General features: G+C 39.1%; 1 protein-coding gene across 1 annotated transcript in view; it reads left to right on the forward strand.

The window, feature by feature from the left end:
• The window catches only part of LOC150088255 (intermembrane lipid transfer protein VPS13A-like), a 3,009,916-nt gene that overhangs the window by 416,835 nt on the left and 2,571,996 nt on the right, over positions 1-21,085 (forward strand). The window contains exon 13 of the mRNA XM_090370087.1: positions 3,800-4,253. Within this exon, the coding sequence (XP_090226213.1) occupies positions 3,800-4,253 (454 nt within the window). The remainder of the gene's footprint in view (positions 1-3,799; positions 4,254-21,085) is intronic.

Raw genomic sequence — 21,085 nt, forward strand, 5'->3', positions numbered from 1 at the left:
TCTTCTCCCACTCAACCATCCCTTTATCCATAGCACCAATTTGCCTCCAGTGTCACAATGCTCCAATTTGTGCAGCAGTCTTCCATATGCAACAGTATCAAAGGCCTATCTAAGATCCAAATATATGATATCAAAGTTATCCTTTGCATACAGTTCCTTTGTGACTACATCATAGTATCAAATCAAATTAGTCAGACAAGACTTCCCCTTAACAAACCCATGCTGTGTCCGAGTTATAACTGAAGTCTTGTCTAAATGATCCTGCAATACATCTTTAACTAGTACCTCCATTAATTTCCCCGGAACAAGTTAAACTAACAGCTCTGTAATTACCTCTGTCTCCCTTTGATCCTCCTTTGTGGATTGGGGTCACATTTGCACATCTCCAGTCCATGGGTACCTCCCACGAGTCCAGGGAAGCTCTCATAATTATGAAAAAGGGTCTGGTTACTTCCTTTACCGCCTCCTTTAATATAGCTGGATAGATTCCATCCAACTCAGTTGCCTTTCTTATGTTTATCTTCAACAATTTCTCCTCCACTTTACTCTCAGTTATTACAAGATTATCTAGCTTACTGCCAGAGTTGAATACACCTCTGGCATTCCCCTTCCTGAATAACTCCTCATGTGTGAATGTCGATGCAAAATATTCATTTAGTTAGCTACCTGAGCAGGAACATCACCAGTTGACCCATCGCTATCAAGCCGGCGAATCTTATTCATCCCCTTCCTCTAGAGTTTACATAAGTAAAGAATTCTTTGCTGTTTTTCTTTGCATCCTTTTCCAAAGATTTCTCATAATCTGCCTTCGCCTGCCTAACCTCCTTTGTAACTTGGTTACATACCAGCTTATATCTGTCATAGGCTTCTGTGTCACATGTTAATTTATATGCATCCCATGCATTTTTCTTCTGTCACATGTCTAATTAGTTCATCTGACATCCATTTAGGCCTAAACCTTGAACAATATTTCTTTGTTCGTATGTAAAGCCTAGTAGCTTCCAAGATAAATTCTTTGAATGCTTCCCATTTTGAATTTGCTGTTGGTAATATCATCAGTTGGTCCCACCATATTGAATTTAAATACTGTCTCAGACCACCGTAGTCACATTTACAAAAGCAAAAACCCTTCCTTTACCCTTGATGGTAGTTACCGCTTTGAGTAAATCCCACTTCAGCACACTGTGATCACTGCCACCTAGTGGTTCCTTTCTCTGCAGATTCTTAATGCATGAAGAATCACTAGTGATAATCAGATCAAGAATATTACTCCCTCTAGTTGCCTCCCGAACATGCTGATGTAGAAAACAATCATCCAATAAATCCACAAAAGCCTTGCTAGTGTGTGAGTGACAAACCCACAAATTCCAGTCAATATCTGGGAAATTAAAATCCCCCATTATAAGACTCTCTGATTTACTGGCCAACTCTATTTCCCTGTACAGTAGCCTTAGATGCTAATGCGCCATAAAACCCTAAAACAAACAAACAAACAATTTCCCTGTACAGTTTCTTATTATACTCATCAGAGTTATTAGGCCTACAGCACACTGCTACTTTAAATTTTGATTTCCCAATTCTTGTGTCACACCAAACTGACTCGACACTGCACTGTCCAGCGATGTCGATTGGCTTCACTTCCTTGGATTTTATGTGTTTCTTAACTAATAGCATAACCCCTCCTCCCTTCCTGTCCTGTCTATCCTTTCTGTACACATTGTACTCCCAAAATTCCAGTTCTGCATTCCTTATATCTGTGTGACACCACGTCTCTGATATCCCAACAATATCTACCTTTGATGTTTTGATCAATACCTCAAATTCATCAAATTTATTCATCAAACCCATGTGTTTACTTGTACCACAATGACTCCCAGAAGTCTCTAAAATATCCTGCATCTTGTTTTCCAGGCTGCTGCTCATTCGAATAGAAGCAGTGCGAGAATCACTTTCACCTCTGCCAGTGGCTACTGTTAATGTATTGGTCATTGTATCCCCCCCAAGCTAGCAGTTTTCCGACCCACCTAACAATGACTCGATAGCATCAGCAAATATTCTTGCACCCTTTCTATTTAAGTGTATCCCATCCCTGTAGAAGCACTCTCTCCTGTTAACAAGTACAGACAAGGCTGAAAAAATTTCTACCCCTTGAGCCTTGCGCAATCTTTCCAGGGCCAAATTGATCGACAAGGCTCTCATCATATACTCCTTCCTATCGTGTCTGGGCATAATTGCAGACACTTTCAAATTCAACATTAATTCATTGCTTTTTTTCAACAGTGACCTGTACTTGTTAAGTAATTCCACTGGATAATCACCTCCTAATCCCTACTAGAAAAATTTCTGTATATCATTGAGAAGACACCATGAGCTACTCTTGCAGACTGTCTGCACTGTTGAGAAAACTTCATATCTGCCTGCAAAATTACCTCCATGTCCTTTTTATTCTCTACCACTGTCAGTGTAGTACAACACAGTTGATATTTTACTCTGGGGTTACTGCTTCCCATATGCAGTAATTTGCATTTGTCAATGTTAAACTTCAGTTGCCACCTCTAATGCACTTTGTGAAGAGCCTTGCCAGTTTTTGTGTTGTCGCTTCCTCCCAATTTTAACAATTCTACAGTAACTTCATCTTCGCCCCGGGGCTTGCACATTCCTCACCAACATTTGGGAGAAATCTCAATATAACATATGCATAGGAAGAAGAAAACATAAAACAGCAGCACATACGAGGAGAATTCAGTAAGTTATATCTGACTTTAGGTAAATGTTCCAAAAAAATTGAAGACTATTTATGCAGTATAGTTGTATTAAAGTGTCTGTGACTGGCATAGAATGTAATAGTTTTGAGGGGTTCGTACTGACCATCCTCCGTGAACACTTGGCCATAGCAACAATCACTTCTTTCTGGATTTCAAGAATGCTCACACCTCTTCAGACTCAGTCTAGGGCTCATATTTGTTATGAAAATTTACACATGCATGATGCAGACCCAAAAAGTGTTTTTTTTTGAGAATTGTAACTTGCAATGAAAATTGGATGGGATCCAAAACAAAATTGGTTTCCATGCAGTGGAAGTACCATATATCACCACTGTCACTGCCTCCACCACCATCCAAAGAGTTAAGGATTCAACCCTCCTCACAAGTTCAGAGCAGTTGCTGTTTTCTTGTAGATTATTTATATTTTTGTTGTTATAAATGATATAACATCTTTAGAGCAGAGAGGGTTATACTTTTTCTGAGTTATGTTTTAAGCTTGTCCTCAGTTTACTTTTTTTTTCTGGATATTTCTCTGATCCTGTTTTAGATCATAAAGTATAGTTTTTTCCTGTTCCAATATTGCAGTTTTTATATTTAATGAATATTTTGAAAGTCATGAAATATTGAACTTTTGACAAAGAAATTCTCTGGGACTTGGATCTGATATGACTTTTTTTCCCTTTTTTTTTTTTTTTTTTATTGAGTAGTGGGGATGAAGAATTTAAATTTTGTAGTGCTATAAATTATGATTGTTAAGTCAATAATTTGTTATAAATATTATTATTATGATTTTGATTTATTGTTGCTTTTGCACATGTTTGGATTAAAGCCGAACAATTTTATTTCTATTTTATATATTAATATTTTAATTCATTAAGTTACTGCACAAAATATGACAGTTTATTTATTAAATTTACTAAAATAGAAGATTTTAATTGTCAACATTCCCTCCTTTTAAACTCTTATGGCAATGATAGTGTTATTTACAACATTGTTTTTATTATGTTAAGAAATATTTTATTTAATTATTACAGCTTATTAAAGAGAAACCCCAGATGACCAGAAAAGTAGTAAAGGAAAATTCGTGGTGGTGTTTGTGGCTTGGAAATGAATCAACTAATAAAGATATTGTTGAAGAACTTGAAATAATTGGGGAAAGAGAAAAGAGTTTGTGGTCCAGATTAACTTTAGAAGAACAGCAGAAGTTATATGAAAGCACAGGTTACCAGGAAGAGTCAGTTATTCTAGAAACTCCAGTCCAATATATTGCCCATAAGCTGAACTTCACACTTGCTAATTGCACACTATCTTTAATAACATCAGAGAGGGAGATATTGGTGATCACACTTACCCAGTTTTTGACTAGTGTAGAAACAAGACCAAGTGCAAAAGCTTTTAAAATATCAGCAAGAACTGAAAGTTTTGTTGTGGAAGGTGCTTCCTTAGAGAATGATCTTGTCCCTGTCATGACTGCTGATAGCATTACAAGTGGTAAGTATTAAAATTAGAAACCAGATTTGAACCAACTGATATTTTTTATTCTTCTGTTTTTTTTGTTATTAGAATTTTTTTTGTTAACAAATTATTGTGTTATTAGATTTGTGGCTGGAATAATCTATTTTCACAGATGGAATTATCAGGCATGAGCTGTTAGCACTTCACCTTTTCTTATGCTGTTTATTTCACACACACACACACACACACACACACACACACACACACACACACACACACACACACACACACACACACACACACACACACACATTCAACCTGGCAGTAAATTCAAGGACATTCTAAGGGGTTGATGTAGTAGCAGAAGTTATATTATTGAAGACTATATTAAAGACTAAGATCATTATCCTACCAACTGTGTGGTGTCACACTCAGGGTAGTGGAGAATGAAAGAGACCTGGGGGTAATTGTGAGTCAAATATGAAATTTCTGAGCAGTGCAGGCAGGCACCAGAGCAGGTCATGGAGTTTTGTCAATAATATATAGGAATTTTGCTAGGAAGGATAAGGAGGTGATTATCCCCTTGTATAAGGCAATGGTCAGGCCACACCCTGAGTACTGCATATAGGTCTGGAGGCCTCATTTTAGGAAGAATGTAGAGTTGCTAGAACAAGTACAGAGAAGGGCAATAAGACTAGTGAGGGGAACAAAGGGGTGCTCTTACGAAGAAGGCTTAAGTTCACAAATTGCAGGATCTGGAGACTAGGCACCTGTGAGGTGTATAATGCCTTGAATGGATTGAGTGGGCTCAATGCTGATGGGATTCTTCCTCTTGCTCCAATTACAAACCCGAGAGAGCATAAACTGAAATTGAGGAAAGACTGTTGTTGAATAGATGTGCGGAAATTTGTCTTTAACCAGCGAGTAGTTGATTGCTGGAGCAAACTTCCATCTGTCGTTGTGGAAGTTGATAGCTTAAATAAATTTAAAGAAGAAGTGGACAGCCTTTTGGAGTGAATGGTTGTGTGAAATGGGAAGGGTTTTTTTTTTTGTTGTTGTTGTATAAGCTTGCTTTTTTGCAGCATATGCCTCTGCTAATGCTATGGCATTATTTAAGTACATCATGAACTACTCACTACTTCAGATATTTATAATTTATTTGTTATAAATTTGTCAAATTAATAAATATAATTTATTTATTAATTAGACTTTTGTAATTATAAAGGATACAGAGATTGTTTTAGAACAAAAGAGCATCAAACTTGTTTGAGATTGTTCTCAGTTATTTTTATTTAGTCTTGTTTTGATAATTTTTGTCTCTCTCTCTCTCTCTCTCTCTCTCTCTCTCAGGGTAATTGGGGAATTTTTTTTGGCTAGTACACTATAAGCTTCAGGCTTCCTTGCACTATATGGCTGATAATAATAATAAAAATAAACACCCATGCAGTCCCAGTGCTAACATACTCCTTTGGGGTCATAGATTGGACTAACACTGAGCTAGAGGATATCATGAGAAAGACAAGGACAGTGATGACCAAGAGCCGCCAACACCACCCGAGATCTGTCGTGGAGAGAATGACAATTGCCTGGGAAGAAGGAGGAAGGGGCTTGATAGACCTCATTGAACAAAAGAAGACAGCGATAGTTAACCTGAAGGATTACTTCCAGAAACACACAGCAGCACTCCACCTGGCCATAAGGAAGATAGAAAAGTGGTATACTCCACTCAACCTAAGCGAGGAGCCCCCCCCCGACCAGGAGGTACAAACGAAACTAGAAAGATGGGCAGAGAAGACAATCCAGGGCAGACACTACAATGATCTCCATCAGGATCACATAGATAAAATTGCTTCCAATGCATGGCTCATGAGTGGGACACTCTTCCCCGAGACTGAAGGATTCATGCTCGCCATCCAAGACCAGGTAATCACCAGGAACTATAGAAAATACATCGCCAAGGAGCCCAGAGCATTAGATGACACATGTCGACGATGCCACCTGGGCTCAGAAAAGATCCAGCACATCACTGCTTGATGCAAGGTGCATAGACACGACCAGGTAGCCAGGATAATACATCAGAAGCTTGCAAGGAAATACCAGTTGGTCAAAGAAAGTGTACTGTACTACTGTACTACAAGTACGAACCCCAGGCAGTACTAGAGACCCCAACCCACAAGCTGTACTGGGACCGTGCCATAATAACGGATAGGACAATCCCGCACAACAGACCAGACATAATCCTTGTGAACAAGAAGGAAAAGGCTACCTATCTGATTGACATACTTGGTAACCACCCTGTGTACTTGGTAGCAATACCCATCACGAGGTGGAACCCCCAATCAGGAAAAAATAATATAAGAGCAGCAGAAATAATAATAATAATAATAAAAGTTACCCAAAAAGTCAACTTGTTAAGTTATTTTATAAATGTAACCAAGTTATCTTCAAGTTGTTTTTAAATGTTGCATCATTCAAATAAATTTAGAGAATAAGCTTCATACTAGTAGAGACCTACAGAACAGGTTGTTGTTATGTCAACTGTTACTGTTGATCAAGGAACTCTCTGATAATCCTACAGGTGTTCAGGATTGTGGCTTTCTGGAGTTCCTTGTAGGTGTTGGCTGGGAGACCTATTGTTGCTAGGCTGTTATGTAGGGTCTTGGGAACCATACTTGTGGTTGACATGATGATCGGGATGGTCGTTACTTGTTGCATATGCCACATCTCTTTGATCTCCTGTCTTAGGTTTGTGTACTTCCTGATTTTTCCCCCATGGGTTTTCTGCAGGTTGCCAGTGTTGGGTACCGCTATGTCAATCAGATAGGTCAATTAGACATTTTAAATAATAATTTATTTAAAATGGGTAATGACATGCATTTTAACTAATTAGCAAGCAGTATTTTGAAGGCATGTTAGCATATATACATAATGCACCTGTTATCTTCACTATATCTATCTATTCATCTGTTGGCATGTAACAACTCAACTCAACTCCCCTATCTCATCTATCCATCTGTTGGCATGTAACAACTCAACTCAACTCCCAGTGGGCGAATTTTGATGAAAATTTTTATTGGGCTTTTAAAAAGATTAGTTGAGCCATTCCAAATTTCATTAAAATTGGACCAATAGGAATTGGGAAATTATTATTATTATTATTTTATTTTTTTTTTTGCCATTCTCATGTAATAACTCGATTCCCAGTGAAATTATTTTCAACAAATTTTATATTTGACCCTTTTGGAAAAATTTGTATGTCCATCTCAAATTTAATTATAATCAGACCAATAGAAATCAGAACAATTTATTTCTTTTTCTGTGTGTCTGCACATAAAAGCTTGACTTCCAGTAGCTCAACGGATAGATTTCTATCCAATGAACCACTGGAAGCCAAGTTTTTATGTGAAGAGTTTAATGAAATATGTTATTTGCTCATTTGGAATAATTTGTTGAGCCTTCCCAAATTTCATTAAAATTGGACAAAAAGAATTTAGTAATTATTATATATATTTTTTATATATATGTCACATAGGCATTTATTGCATTTCATATATATCACTGTAATGCACCATGTATGTTAACTTGTTTTATTTCAGGTGTGTAGCACAATATTGAGGAAATCTTGGTGAAGTAAACACACTTCTGGACTGTACTCTATATAATAATGCTCAGCTAATGTCTTTCAATTCTCTGTCAAATTTAAAGGAACCTTTGTCACTTAGCCATATCATAGGCAAAAATTCAAATCTCGCAGAATTCTTCTCCTTCGTAAAATGAATAGGATTGTATAACCGTTTTTAACTGCTTCTAAATCAACAAACACAGGCAGTATGCACCACTTCCATAAGTGCAATATGGCCTAAGTAGCCATTGCACTTAAAACCCCAACTACAACAACAGCATATTAAGAACTTGAGATTGATGTGTTAATGGGATTATGGCATGGATTTTGAATTACAATATAGCAGTATACTTTACATCAGCACAACAAGTCTAAACAGCACTATAGTGTGTCTTTTTGTGGTATGGCTCCAAATGGTAAAATATATCTGTATATTTCTCCATTTTGTATTGCAGTACATACGAATGTAAGTGAAATAACCATGGCATGATGCAGTGCTCTGTAGTGTTCTGTCACACGAAGTTTCCCTACATTGTTACAGATTTAGCAATTTTCTTTCCAGCAAACTATGCATAAACCAATTTATTCTCAACACACTATGCATAAATCTTGGATTCTTGTTTCTTAGTATAGTTTTTCCAAAAGTTGTCTTTTCTGCAGAATCAGCAGTAGATTACAAAAATGATCAGGATTTGCCAATTTTAAGGTTCATAAAAATCTAGAATCCAGGGTAACTGAAGTGTTTATGCATTGGTTTGGTTGTTCAGAAGAAAATTAGTAAATCTGTACATTATGGGCTTCATGTGATGGGGTGTTGGTGTCCCCATTTCTGTGGTTTACCAAAAAAATGCAAACTAGATATTCCTTTTCATCTTACTGTTGTTTATTGTGGCACCCTAATATGACTTTGCAAACATATTGCTAGGTTGCTTTAGCTGCTCATTGCTTAAAATAAATTAAATAAATTATGTTGTTAATAGTAGTTCATTTCTTGCAGATCATTAGAGATTTATAAGTATTTCATGGCCAAGATATATATATATATATATCTTGGCTAGAGCATAATCGGCACAAATAGATAATATATATATATATTTATCTGTGCTTTATTTTAGTGCTTTTGGTGTTTTTTTTTTTTTTTTTTTTATCTTTATCTGTATAGACTTATCATTTATATCCATATATTTCAAATTTTATTCTATAAAAGAAAAATTCATTATACCTGAGATTTGACATTTTTGAAGACCTATATAGCCCCATTCATAGAGGTCACCTCTCCATTTTTATCCAATTAGTGTTTTCAAGTTTGTGTAGGATAGTTTTTCCAAAAGCTGTCTTTTCTGTAGAATCAGCAGTAGATTACGAAAATGATCAGGATTTGCCAATTTTAAGGTTTATAAAAATCTAGAATCCAGGGTAACTGAAGTGTTTATGCATTGGTTTGGTTGTTCAGAAGAAAATTAGTAAATCTGTACATTATGGGCTTCATGTGATGGGGTGTTGGCGTCCCCATTTCTGTGGTTTACCAAAAATATGCAAACTAGATATTCCTTTTAATCTTACTGTCATCCCTGTCATCCCATTTGCCAAGAGGAGCAAGTATTGCTGTTGTTATTTGATTTTTAGGAGCATTAGCAACTAAGACCATATTGCTCCCGGAATATGCGGTGGGCATTTCCTGACCTTTCCGCATCCTCCGCATCACAGAACAACTTACTCCATTTGTAAATAGACTATATTTTGTTGACTTTTTTTCCCTCAGTTATGCAACATGAGGGTTATTGAAAGACAACTGCAATAAGCCACTTTGCCTTTTGCCTTTACTCTTGGGTACTGGATTCAGGTTCTCGCTGCAAAAGACTATTTTCATAAATTTATGTCATAACAACAATGTTCATTCTGAACCTGACACAAAATTATTGGGACTTGTATTTTATAAAAAGTGTTGACCCTTCTCAAACATATCCATCAACTCTCTACAAAGTGCATAAGAGGTTTGAATATTCTCTGTGCTTTTCCTCTGCACCTTGGGGTGTGGACCAGTGCACTTTACTTTGCACCTACTCTGCGATCTAAACTAGATTGAGGTTTCCAGGTATACACATCAGCAAGAAATGGTGCACTCTGCTGACTTGGCTCCATCCATCATCGGCCCCTAGTGCCAGGTGATAGTGACTATTAAAAACATCAAGAAAACTAAATCACCAACCAATAGTATGGAAGTAGATGTACACTCAGATTATGAGGAACCCATACTAGAACTTCATGCAAATGACACTATGGATACTGGATGCCTCATCTGCCCAAAAAAAGAATGGAAAAAATGCCCTGCAAACAAAAAGCAGTCAGATGAATCATCCTCTGTCAAGCCTAAATAATTCATAACATCATACAGTGGAACTGCAGAGGACTAATCAGTCATTCTGACGACTTAAGGGATTTACTAGATAAATTCAATCTCATAGGTGTATGTCTACAGGAAACAAATTTCACCAAATTCCCCAATTATATGATGTACAGATGAAATAGGAACTCAGTCTCATGCATGCACATGGGGAATAGTCATTCTATTTAATTCTAATGTGCCATCCAGGCCGATCCAGTTACAAACCAATCTAGAAGCTGTGGCTGCTTGTATTGCAGTTGGTACATCAGTTACCTTTGTTTCCATTTATATTCCACCATCTCTACCTCTTCCACATTCCGAACTCGACAATTTGATTACACAACTCACAACTCCAAATTTTCTTTTCCGTGACTTTAATGGACCCCATCCATTGTGGGGGGGGGATCCACTACAATGGACAGAATAGGCAAATTCATTGAGGAATTTATGAATAATAATGATCTTAATTTACTAAACTCTGGATCTCCTTATCTACATCCACCTACCTACAGGATCTACTTAAGCAATTGATGCAATTTTTTCACCATACATTTTTTAAATTATGATATGGTCGGTATTATCTGACCCCTTTAACAGTGATCACTTCCCAGTTATATGCTCAATACAAACAATGGTAACTCAGAATCCTGATCAAGAATCCAATTGGAAGTTTAATAGCATTAGCATTAGCATTAGCATTAGTAGAGGCATACGATGCAAGAAAGCAAGCTTATTCAGCATCAGCCCAAAAAAAAAAAAAAAAAAAAAACCCTCTCCCATTTCACCCCTCTGTTCGTTCGAAATACCTGTCCAGTTGAGCTTTAAATTTGTTTAGGCTATCAACTTCAACAACAAGTGATGGAAGTCGGTTCCACCAACCAACCACCCGCTGGCCAAAGGCAAATTTCCGCACATCTATCCGACATCCGTAATTCCTCAATTTGAATTTATGCCCTCTGAGGTGATTATTCTGAGAAAGATGAAGAATCCCATTGGCATTGAGCATGCTCAAACCATTCAAGGCCTTATACACCTCTATCAGATCACCTCGCCGGTGCCTAGTCTCCAGACTCTGTAATTTGCAAAACTTAAGCCTTTCTTCGTAAGAGCAACCCTTTGTTCCATTTACTAATCTTGTTGCCCTTCTCTGTACCCGTTCCAGCAGCTCTACATCCTTCTTGAAATGAGGCCTCCAGACCTGTATACAGTACTCAAGATGTGGCCTAACCATTGCCTTATACAAGGGAATAATCACCTCCTTATCCCTGCTAGAAAAATTCCTGTATATCATTGACAAGACACCATGAGCTACTCTTGCAGCTCGTCTGCACTGCTCAGAGAACTTCATATCTCCCTGCACAATTACCCCCAGGTCCTTTTCATTCTCCACCACTGTCAGTGTGGTACCGCAGAGTTGATACGTTGCTCTGGGGTTACTGTTTCCCATATGCAGTACTTTACATTTGTCAATGTTAAACTTCATTTGCCACCTCTCAGCCCATCTGTTCAACCTTTCCAGATCCTGTTGCAGCAGCATAGCGTCAGTAGTGTCCTTAACAACCCTGCCAACCTTTGTATCATCTGCAAACTTGGACATTAAACTTGATATCCCATCATCAATATCATTCATAAACACCGAAAACAACAACGGACCCAACACTGAACCTTGAGGAACTCCACTAATAACATTAGTCCACGTTGAGCAGTGTCCATTGATTACCACTCTCTGTCTTCTGCCACTCAACCATCCCCTTATCCATAGCAGCAATTTGCCTCCAATGCCACACTGCTCCAATTTGTGCAGCAGTCTTCCATGTGCAACAGTATCAAAAGCCTTTCTAAGATCCAAATATATAATATCAAAGTTATTCCCTGCATCCAGTTCTTTTGTGACTACATCATAGTATCCAATCAAATTGGTCAGGCAAGACCTGCCCTTAACAAAACCATGCTGCGTCTGAGCTATAACTGAATTCTTGTCTAGATGATCCTGCAGTGCTTCTTTAACCAGTGCCTCCATTAATTTACCTGGAACAGAAGTTAAACTAACAGGTCTATAATTACTTGTGTCAGCCTTTGATCCTCCTTTGTGAATTGGGGTTACATTTGCACATCTCCAGTCTATGGGTACCTCCCCTGAGTCCAAAGAAGCTCTCATAATTATGGCTAGGGGTTTGCATACTTCCTTTGCTGCCTCCTTTAATATAACTGGATAGATCCCATCCACCCCAGGCGCCTTTTTTATGTTTATCCTCAACAATCTCTCCTCCACTTTCCTCTCAGTTATTACAAAATCATCCAGCTCACTGCCAATGTTTACTTTACCTACATCATTCTCCTTCCTGAATAACTCCTCATGCTTGAATGTAGATGCAAAATACTCGTTTAGATTGTTAGCCACCTGAGCAGGATCCTCAACTGTTGAACCATCAATATCCAGTGGACCAATCTGATTCATCCCTTTCCTTCTCGAGTTCAAGTATGTAAAGAACTCTTTTCTGTTTTTCTTTGCATCCTTTGCCAAGGATTTTTCATAGTCTGCCTTTGCCTGCCTAATCTCCTTTGTGACTTGGTTACAGACCAACTTATATCTATCATAGGCTTCCATGTCACCCATTAATTTATATGTATCCCATGCATTTTTCTTCTCTGCCACATGTCTCATTAGTTCATCTGACAACCATTTAGGCCTAAACCTTGAACAATATTTCTTAGTTGGTATGTAAAGCCTGGTAGCCTCCAAGATTAGTTCCTTGAATGCTTCCCATTTTGAGTTTGCTGTTGGTAACATCATCAGTTGGTCCCACTGTATAGAATTTAAATACTGTCTCAGACCATCACAGTCGCCTTTACGAAAACAAAAACCCTTCCCTTTACCTCTGATGGTAGTTACCTCCTTGAGTAAATCCCACTTCAACACACTGTGATCACTGCCACCTAGTGGTTCATTTATCTGCAGGTTCTTAATGCATGAAGAGTCACTACTGATAATCAGATCAAGAGTATTGCTCCCTCTTGTTGCCTCACGAACATGCTGGTGTAGAAAACAATCATCCAATAAATCCACAAAAGCCTTGCTAGTGTGCGAGTGACCAACCCACAAATTCCAGTCAATATCTGGGAAATTAAAATCCCCCATTATAAGACTCTCTGATTTACTGGCCCACTCTATTTCCCTGTACAATATCTTATTATACTCATCAGAGTCATTAGGCCTATAGCACACTCCTACTCTCAATTTTGATTTCCCTATGCTTATGTCACACCAAACTGATTCGGCACTGCCCTGTCCATCGATGTCGACTGGCTTCACTTCCTTGGACTTTATGTGTTTCTTAATTAATAGCATAACCCCTCCTCCCCTCCTGTCCTGTCTATCCTTTCTATACACATTGTATTCCCCAAATTCCAGTTCCGCATTACTTATATCTGTGTGACACCACGTCTCTGATATCCCAACAATATCTGCCTTTGATGTTTTGAGCAATACCTCAAATTCATCAAATTTATTTACCAAACTCCTAGCATTGGTGTACACGCAGGTATACATGCACCTGTTTCTATTCTTAGCTACCCTAACACAACCCATGTGTTTACTTGTAACGCAATGACTACCAGCAGTCTCTGAAATATCCTGCATCTTGTTTTTCAGACTTCTGCTCATTTCAATAGAAGCAGTGCAAGAATCACTTCCACCTCTGCCAGTGGCTACTGTTAATCTATTAGTCCTTGTATCCCCCCCAACTAGCAGTTTTCCGACCCACCTAACACTGCCTCGACAGCATCAGCAAAAATTCTTGCACCCTTTCTATTTAAGTGTATCCCATCCCTGTAGAAGCAATCTCTCCTGTTAACAAGTACAGTCCAGGCTGAAAAAAATTCTACCCCTTGAGCCTTGCACAATCCCTCCAGGGCCGAATTGATCGACAAGGCTCTCATCATATACTCCCTCCTATCGTGTCTGGGCAGAATTGCAGACACTTTCAAGTTCAACCCTAATTCACGGCTTTTTTTCAGCAGTGACCTGTACTTGCTAAGTAATTCCGCCGGTCTCCTACTCTTAATATCATTCGTGCCAACGTGTACAACTATATCACCTTTTGTGCCCTTAAAAGATGATATCCGCTCTACAATGTCATCAACCTTTGCCCCTGGCAGACATAATAAGGCAAATTGGGATGGCTATTCTTTCAAAATACTTTATGTTCAACAGAAACTTATTGATGATGTATCTAATTACATGACCAATTAGATTCTGCTTGTGGCTAATATTTCCCTTCCAAAATCCAAGATATATCTCACCCATCAAAATCACTGATGGAAAACAGATTTCTTCAATGCCAAACAGGAGAAAAACTGAGCTTGGAATAATTTCCACAAGTGTCCTACCACCAATAACTTAATTAAGTTCAAAAGGCTTAAAGCTAAAGCAAGATGAATTATATGTAAAGCAAAACGTTATTTGTAATTGCTTTTGCATCAACCATCACAAAAGACATTGATACACGGATCATCTGGAGAAGGATACAGGTACTAAATGGCAAATTTGTTCGGCTGCCCTCTCCGATACTTAATTGGAAAGGGAAAGATGTGTCTACTCCTGAAGAAGTTGCTAATGCACTAGCTGAATTGTTTTCTGGAATTTCTGCTTCTACCTACTATGCATCCTTCTTTCAGAATGGCGCCTCCGTAGCCAGGTGTGCAGGAGCAGCAGTGCATAGCATATGCTTCTTGATTATATGGGGGTTCTAGCCCATGATCACTAAATACGGAGGATACGGAAATGTTAGGGAATTACCACCACATATTCTTGGAGCAATATGGCCTTAGTTGCTAATGCTCCTAAAAATCAAAATAACAAAAACAACATCCTTTCAGATCATCAAAGCAGGTGCAGAACTGCATAAAATCAACTTCTTCACGTAGCGCTCCTATGTACTCCTACTGTAATTGGTACAAATAATAATCATTTAGTTTATTGAAAAAATTTTTCCCCACAGTGAATTTCTCTCCCACTTATTCTAATCAATCTGTGGCAGATTCAAGTCACCCATAATAAGATATTCATGTTTTCTTGCCAGTTTGATCTGCATGTAGTAACTCTCATCATACTTTACAGTCTTCTGGTCTGTAGATTACTCCAACTCTCATTATACCTATGCTTCCAACTAACTTGCACCATATTGATTCTATGGTAGCACATGTAACTTCCGACTCAGCAAAAGCTCTTTTCGCACTCGGGTTGTCTTTGATAATAAGCATAACCCTTCTACTCCTTCTATCTTCCCTATCTTTCCTCAAATCTCTTTCAGGAAATTGATACCTTTTGGGGTTATGATAATCTTGGTGAGATCCATTCTCCCTCACATTTGAGGGCACAGCTCTAAAAAGTGTTTGTAGGTTGACCGCTAGATAGTCCGCTGGACAGAACATAGTGGTAACCCTCTACGAGGCTTCTAGATTAGCTAGTGTATAATCTCTCTGCCTCTACTTTGCCAGATAGTGACTGGAATGAGTACAAATAGTGTGCGTGTGGTGGTGGTGGTGGTGGTGGTTGGGGGGGGGGCATTGTTGAGGCCACGTTATGTCGAGGAGCTATTGTTATTTGGATTTTTTTTAGGAGCATTAGCAACTAAGGCTATATTGCTCCGGGATATGTGGTTGTCATTCCCTAACCTTTCTGCATCCTCCGTATTTGGTGGTCACGGGCTCGAACTCCAGTCTAATCAAGAAGTATTCTACTCACTGTTGCTCCTGCCCAGCTGGCTACGGAGGTGCCATGCCAGGAGCTGGGTATATTCTTACCATGTGTACGCTGTTGTTGTTTGTTGGTTTTTAGGAGCATTAGCAACTAAGGCCATATTGATCCGGGGGATATGCGGTGGTCATTTCCTGACCTTTCTGCATCTTCCATATTTGGTGGTCACGGACTTGAACCCTGGTCTAATCAAGAAGCGTATGCTACACACTGCTGCTCCTGCCCACCTAGCCACGGAGGCGCCCATGTGCACGCCATATCCAAAATTTGCATTATTTCATACAGCTTGTCCTCGCCATCTTTTCTTTTGTCTGAATACACCAGGAATTATTAAAATAATAGAAAAAAAATTATTTGTAAAAAGATCAAACTTCCCGAACACTTTCTTGTTCATTTCACAAATATACATGGTCTCAGTTATAACCTCAATGTTTTCCATTTCCACTTCTAGTCCACCAAAACCCACTTACTTTTTCTGCGAGAATCTCAGTTATTGGTTGATTAACCAACTGCTCACCTCAGTTGTCCGAATTTTTTTGCTGTATGATTCCTTTTGGTTCAGAGATGATACTTGAGCATATGACTTTTCTGATACTCCCTATCAGAGACTTAGTAATTCGGAATCTCCTCTTTTTGAGCTTCTCTGGCTTTATCCCATCCCTGCTTCTACAGGGATGGGATACACTTAAATAGAAAGGGTGCAAGAATGTTTGCCGATGCTATCGAGGCAGTGTTAGGTGGGTCGGAAAACTACTAGATTGGGGGGATACAAGGACTGATAGATTAACAGTAGCCACTGGCAGAGGTGAAAGTGATTCTTGCACTGCTTCTATTGGAATGAGCAGCAGCCTGGAAAATAAGATGAAGGATATTTCAGAGACTGCTGGGAATCATTGGGGTACAAGTAAACACATGGGTTAGCATTAGCATTAGTAGAGGCAGATGCAAGAAAGCAAGCTTATGCAGCATCAGCCAAAAAAAAAAAAAAAAAACCCACTTCCACTTCACCTCTCTGTTCGTTCAAAATACCTGTCCAGCTGAGCCTTAAACTATTTTAGGCTATCAACCTCCACTACAAGGGGATGGAAGTCTGTTCCACCACCAACCACCCGCTGGCTAAAGGCAAATTTCCACACGTCTATCCTACATCTGTCTTTCCTCAATTTGAATTTATGCCCTCTCAGGTGATTTTTCTGAGCTAGAGGAAGAATCCACCATCAGCATTCAGCATGCTTAAACCATTCAAGGCTTTATACACCTCAGATCACCTCGCTGGTGCTTAGTCTCCAGACACTGTAATTGCAAAACTTAAGTCTTTCTTCGTAAGAGCACCCCTTTGTTCCATTCACTATCTTGTTACCCTTCTCTGTACTCGTTCCAGCAGCTCTACATCCTTCTTGAAATGAGGCCTCCAGACCTGTATACAGTACTCCAGGTGTGGCCTGACCATTGCCTTATACAAGGGAATAATCACCTCCTTATCCCTGCTGGAAAAATTCCTGTATATCATTGACAATACTCCATGAGCTACTCTTGCAGCCCGTCTGCACTGCTCAGAGAACTTCATATCTGCCTGCACAACCACCCCCAAGTCCCTTTCATTCTCTACCACTGTCAGTGTAGTACCACAGAGTTGATACGTTGCTCTGGGGTTGCTGTTTCCCATGCGTAGTACTTTACATTTGTCAATGTTAAACTTCATTTGCCACCTCTCAGCCCATCTGCTCAACCTTTCCAGATCCTGTTGCAGCAGCATAGTGTCAGTAGTGTCCTTGACAACCCTGCCAACCTTTGTATCGTCTGCAAACTTGGACATTAAGCTTGATATACCATCATCAATATCATTTATAAATACAGAAAACAATAATGGACCCAACACTGAGCCCTGATGGACTCCACTAATAACATTAGTCCACAATGAGCAGTGTCCATTGATTACCGACTCTCTGTCTTCTCCCCCTAAAACACCCCCTTTATCCATAGCAGCAATTTGCCTCCAGTGCCACACTGCTCCAATTTGTGTAGCAGTCTTCCATGTGCAACAGTATCAAAAAGCCTTTCTAAGATCCAAGTATATAATAATCAAAGCTATTCCCTGCATCCAGTTCTTTTGTGACTGCATCATAGTATCCAATCAAATTGGTCAGGCAAGACTTCCCCTTAACAAAACCATGCTGTGTCTGAGCTATAACTGAAGTCTTGTCTAAATGATCCTGCAGTGCTTCTTTAACCAGTGCCTCCATTAATTTTCCTGGAACAGAAGTTAAGCTCACAGGTCTATAATTACTTGTGTCAGCCTTTGATCCTCCTTTGTGAATTAGGTCACATTTGCACATTTCCAGTCTATGGTACCTCCCCTGAGTCAAGGAAGCTCTCATAATTATGGCTAAGGGTTTGCTTATTTCCATTGCTGCCTCCTTTAATATAACTGGATAGATCCCATCCACCGGGGTGCCTTTCTTGTGTTTATCTTCAACAGATTCTCCTCCACTTTTCTCCCAGTTATTATCAAGATTCTGTAGCTTACTGCTAGAGTTGAATACACCTCTGCATTCCCTCGCTTAATAACTCCTCATGTGTGAATGTCGATGCAGAATATTCATTTAGTTTGTTAGCTACCTGAGCAGGATCATCAACAGTTGACCCATCAATATCAAGTGGACCAATCTGATTCATCCCTTCCTTCTAGAGTTTACATAAGCAAAGAACTCTTTGCTGTTTTTCTTTGCATCCCTTGCCAAGGATTTCTCGTAATCTGCCTTCGGCCTGCCTAACCTCCTTTGTAACTTGGTTGCATATCAACTTGTATCTACCATAGGCTTCTGTGTCATGTGTTAATTTGTAAGTATCCCATTGCATTTTCTTCTCCGCCATGTGCCTCATTAGTTCATCTGACATCCATTTTGGCCTAAACCTTGAACAATATTTCTTAGTTGGTATGTAAAAGCCTAGTAGCTTCCAAGATAGGTTCTTTGAATGCTTCCCATTTTGAATTTGCTGTTGGTAACATCATCAGTTGGTCCACTGTATAGAATTTAAATACTGTTCTCAGTCCATCGTAGTCGCCTTTACGGAAGCCATAACCCTTCCCTTTACCCCTAATGGTAGTTACCTCTTTGAGTAAATCCCACTTCAGCACACTGTGATCACTGCCACCTAGTGGTTCATTTATCTGCAGATTCTTAATGCATGAAGAATCACTACTGATAATCAAATCAATAGTACTTGCTCCCTCTAGTTGCCTCCCGAACATGCTGATTAGAAACAATCATCCAATAAATCCACAAAAGCCTTGCCAGTGTGTGAGTGACCAACCCACAAATTCCAGTCAATATCTGGAAAATTAAAATCCCCCATTATAAGACTCTCTGATTTACTGGCCCACTCTATTTCCCTGTACAGTTTCTTATTATACTCATCAGAGTCATTAGGCCTATCGCACATTCCTACCCTCAATTTTGATCTCCCAATGCTTATGTCACACCAAACTGACTCAACACTGCACTGTCCAGCAATGTCGACTGGCTTCACTTCCTTGGTTTTTATGTGTTTCTTAACTAATAGCATAACCCCTCCCCCCTTCCTATCCTGTCTATCCTTTCTGTAGACGTTGTGTTAGGGTAGCTAAGAAAAAGAACAGGTGCAAGTATACTTGCATTTACACCAATGCTAGGAGTTTAGTAAATAAATTTGATGAATTTGAGGTATTGCTCAGAACATCAAAGGCAGATATTGTTGGGGATTTCAGAGACATGGTGTCACACAGACATAAGGAATGCAGAACTGGAATTTGGGGGAGTACAATGTCTACAGAAAGGATAGATAGGATAGGGAAGGAAGGAGGGGTTATGCTATTAGTTAAGAAATACATAAAATCCAAGGTAGTGAAGCCAGTCGACATTGCTGGACATTGCAGTGTCGAGTCAGTTTGGTGTGACATAAGCATTGGGAGATCAAAATTGAGAGTAGGAATGTGCTATAGGCCTAATGACTCTGATGAGTATAATAAGAAACTGTACAGGGAAATAGAGTGGGCCAGTAAATCAGAGAGTCTTATAATGGGGGATTTTAATTTCCCAGATATTGACTGGAATTTGGGGGCTGGTCACTCACACACTAGGAAGGCTTTTTTGGATTTATTGGATGATTGTTTTCTTCAGCAGCATGTTCGGGAGGCAACTAGAGGGAGTAATACTGTTGATTTGATTATCAGCAGTGATTCTTCATGCATTAAGAATCTACAGATAAATGAACCACGAGGTGGCAGTGATAACAGTGTGCTGAAGTGGGATTTACTCAAAGAGGTAATTACCATTAGGGGCAATGGGAAGGGTTATTGCTTTCGTAAAGGTGACTACGAAGGACTGAGACAGTATTTAAATTCTATACAGTGGGACCAACTGATGATGTTACCAAAAGCAAATTCAAAACGGGAAGCATTCAAAGAACTTATCTTGGAAGCTACTAGGCTTTACATACCAACTAAGAAATATTGTTCAACGTTTAGGCCTAAATGGATGTCAGATAAACTAATGAGACATATGGAAGAGAAGAAAAAGCCATGGGATACATACAAATTAACACATGACACAGAAGCCTACGATAGATACAAGTTGATCTGTAACCAAGTTACAAAGGAGGTTAGGCAGGCGAAGGCAGATTACGAGAAATCTTTGGCAAGGGATGCAAAGAAAAACAGCAAAGAGTTCTTTACTTATGTAAACTCTAGAAGGAAGGGGATGAATCAGATTGGTGCACTTGATATTGATGGGTCAACTGTCGATGATCCTGCTCAGGTAGCTAACAAACTAAATGAATATTTTGCATCGACATTCACACATGAGGAGTTATTCAGCGATGGGAATACCAGTGGTGTATTCAACTCTAGCAGAAAGCTAGAGAATCTTGTAATAACTGAGAGTAAAGTGGAGGAGAAACTGTTGAAGATAAACACAAGAAAGGCACCCCGGGGTGGATGGGATCTATCCAGTTATATTAAAGGAGGCAGCAAAGCAAGTAAGCAAACCCTTAGCCATAATTATGAGAGCTTCCTTGGACTCAGGGGAGGTAGCTATGGACTGGAGATGTGCAAATTCGAC

The sequence above is a fragment of the Mastigoproctus giganteus genome, chromosome 3 (genome assembly GCF_048544385.1).
Source record: "Mastigoproctus giganteus isolate SK-2022 chromosome 3, ASM4854438v1, whole genome shotgun sequence".
Lineage (NCBI taxonomy): Eukaryota > Metazoa > Arthropoda > Arachnida > Uropygi > Thelyphonidae > Mastigoproctus > Mastigoproctus giganteus.